Source organism: Cajanus cajan, chromosome 2 (genome assembly GCF_000230855.2).
Source record: "Cajanus cajan strain Asha chromosome 2, NIPB_CcT2T_4, whole genome shotgun sequence".
NCBI lineage: Eukaryota > Viridiplantae > Streptophyta > Magnoliopsida > Fabales > Fabaceae > Cajanus > Cajanus cajan.
In genome coordinates this window covers 53,311,032-53,313,641 of record NC_138518.1, presented here as the reverse complement: position 1 = coordinate 53,313,641, position 2,610 = coordinate 53,311,032, and the positions used below count along the sequence as shown (strand labels likewise).

General features: G+C 49.3%; 1 protein-coding gene across 1 annotated transcript; it reads left to right on the top strand.

Moving 5' to 3' along the window:
• The first annotated feature begins 300 nt into the window (after positions 1-300).
• LOC109816950 (uncharacterized) lies at positions 301-2,313 on the top strand. The gene has a single exon (XM_020382128.2). It carries the CDS (start codon positions 301-303, stop codon positions 2,311-2,313), a length of 2,013 nt encoding a protein of 670 aa, XP_020237717.2.
• Positions 2,314-2,610: the final 297 nt, after the last annotated feature.

Here is a 2,610-nt window from a genome sequence, read left to right as displayed (position 1 = left end):
ATGGAAGTCCGGGCCCATAAATGTCAGTATAAATAGCTCTTGTCACGAGGTAAGGTCACTGTTCATTAATTGCTATCGATATCTGCGCTTTGTCCTGACTTGAGCGTCGGAGTGCCTTTTGCAGGTACCTCCCCCACACCAGAATATTGGATCGGAGCACTCGTTCGGCCCTCAGAATACGAGAGGATTATTGGTGTATCCTTCAGACAGGTACATTTTGGCGCCCACCGTGGGGCCGAACCGAAACGATTCTAAAAGATCAACTGAGCGAAAGCAATGGCGATAACTAGGAGAACGAACATGGAAGAACATCAAACCGAAGAAGAAGAGCATGTGGAAGTGGTAGATGAAACTGATCTTTCGGAGACTGTTCGTCTGCTGAAGCGAGAGATGGAGACAATGAAGCAGCAGCGAGAAAAGGATGCGAGGGAGCTTTCAGCCTTGAGAGCCGAGAATGAGGCGTTGAGAAATCAAGATTCATTGTGGAAACCTACTCAGGCCACAAACACGCAAACCCAGGGGTCATATCAATCCCAGGCAATACACACCTCGGCCCCTCATGCCTCGGCGGTGGCACCTCAAAAATTCCCTTCGGTCATACCAACAGTAGGCCGACCCACAGATTTGGCAACTATCGGATCGCACCGACACCCATTCACTCCATCCATCATGCAACTCTCTTTGATGGACAATTGGAAATCTTTACCTATCGATAAGTATGATGGTACCACTGACCCTGATGAACATCTCGATGTTTTCCTTACGCAGGTAACCTTGAGCACTACGGACGACGCTGCTTTATGTTGTATTTTCCCAACGTCTCTCAAAGGTAGGGCCTTGAGTTGGTTCACCCGACTACCTCCCAATTCAATCGATTCTTTCAGCACCTTGTCGTCACAGTTCACTATCCAGTTCGCGACAAGCCGTCCCCATAGCTTGACCTCTCTGTCACTAGTCAGCCTTCGGCAAGACAAGAAGGAGACGCTTCGTGCGTTCATGGATCGGTTCAATAAGGCAGCCCTAGAAATTCGAGACCTCAACCCGGCCGTAGCGCTTCATCATCTGACCACAGCGCTAAAGCCGGGGCCATTCGTCAATAGCCTTTGCAAGAAACCTCCTACAGATATTAACGACCTACGAAGAAGAGCAGATAAATATATGCAGATGGAGGAGTTGGCCGAGTTCCGAAATCAAGCCCGAGTTGAACCGTCGGGAAAGCCCGAAAAACCAGTGGAACCATCCTATCGGGGGCGAGGTAAGGAGATCACTCTTCGGGATCGGCCAACGCGGGGTCCGAAGTACACTCACTACACTCCACTCAATGCAAGCCGCGCTGCAGTTCTTGAACAAGCTCTGGCATCGGAGGTTCTGACCGTCCCAAAAAGAGCTTCCACGCCACCGCGCGCCGATACTAGTAAATCTTGTCGGTACCATCGCAATAGGGGGCACTCTACCGAAGAGTGTGCGGCCCTCAGAGATAAAATTGAAGATTTAATCAAGCAAGGCCAGCTTCATAAGTTTGTGGATCAATCTGATTCGCAACGCCAACGTCAACCTAGACATGACCCACCTCGGCAAGATCGCGCCGATAGACCTCGCCGCGAGCGAAGCAGATCACGTGAGAGGAAAGATGAGCCGACATCTTCCCATAGGCGAGTCATCAACACCATCGCAGGGGGATTTGCGGGAGGAGGTTCAACCTCTTCGGCGCAAAAGAGGCATTTACGCGCCGTCCGATCGGTCAATATGGTCAGTCGGCAACCTGTTCGAAGATTACCCGCTATAACCTTCACTGACGCTGACTTCCAAGGGATCGATCCCATACAAGACGATCCAATGGTAATTAGTGTTGAAATCCACAATTGCATAATCAAGAAAACCTTGGTGGATCAGGGCAGTTCGGCCGACATTTTGTACTGGAATACCTTCAAGCAGTTGGGAATCTCAGAAAAAGAACTCATGCCATACGATGATCCCTTGGTTGGATTCTCGGGAGAAAGAGTCAGTACCAAAGGGTACATTAAGCTTTTCACTCGCTTCGGTGTCAACGAGCAAGAGTACAAGGAAATCCAAGTTAAGTACATAGTGGTACATGCTAATACTTCCTACAACATTCTCCTCGGTCGGCCGTCATTGAATAGGTTAGGAGCTATTGTCTCAACACAACATCTGGCAATGAAATTTCCATCCGACAAGGGAAAAATTCTTACAATGCATGCCGATCAAAAGGCAGCTCGAGAATGTTACTTCGCTAGTTTGCGAGTAACCCCGTGGAAGAAAACCAATCGAAGTCAAGGAGAGTTCACGTGGTAAACCCTATGGTAGCAGATAAATCCTCGGCATGGGACTTGGATCCAAGAATGAATGAAGATGAGCGAATGGAGTCAATAGAAGAAAAAGTTGCAGATCCATCCAACTTTTCGACTTCCTCCACAACTACACTTAATCTTTGTACCCTTGCAAAAGGTAACCCTTACGCAAGGCTAGGGGGCAAGTGTACTAGTAAGGCCATTCGGCTACCTGGTTCGGCCACTCGGCTACCTGATAGCCGACACCCAATCAGCACCTGAATGACCGAACCAGGTGGCCGAATGCCGTTCGGCTACCAGG

Excerpts from the sequence above, each read along its gene's own strand:
- LOC109816950 (XM_020382128.2), top strand. The coding sequence starts at position 301 with ATGGAAGAACATCAAACCGAAGAAGAAGAGCATGTGGAAGTGGTAGAT.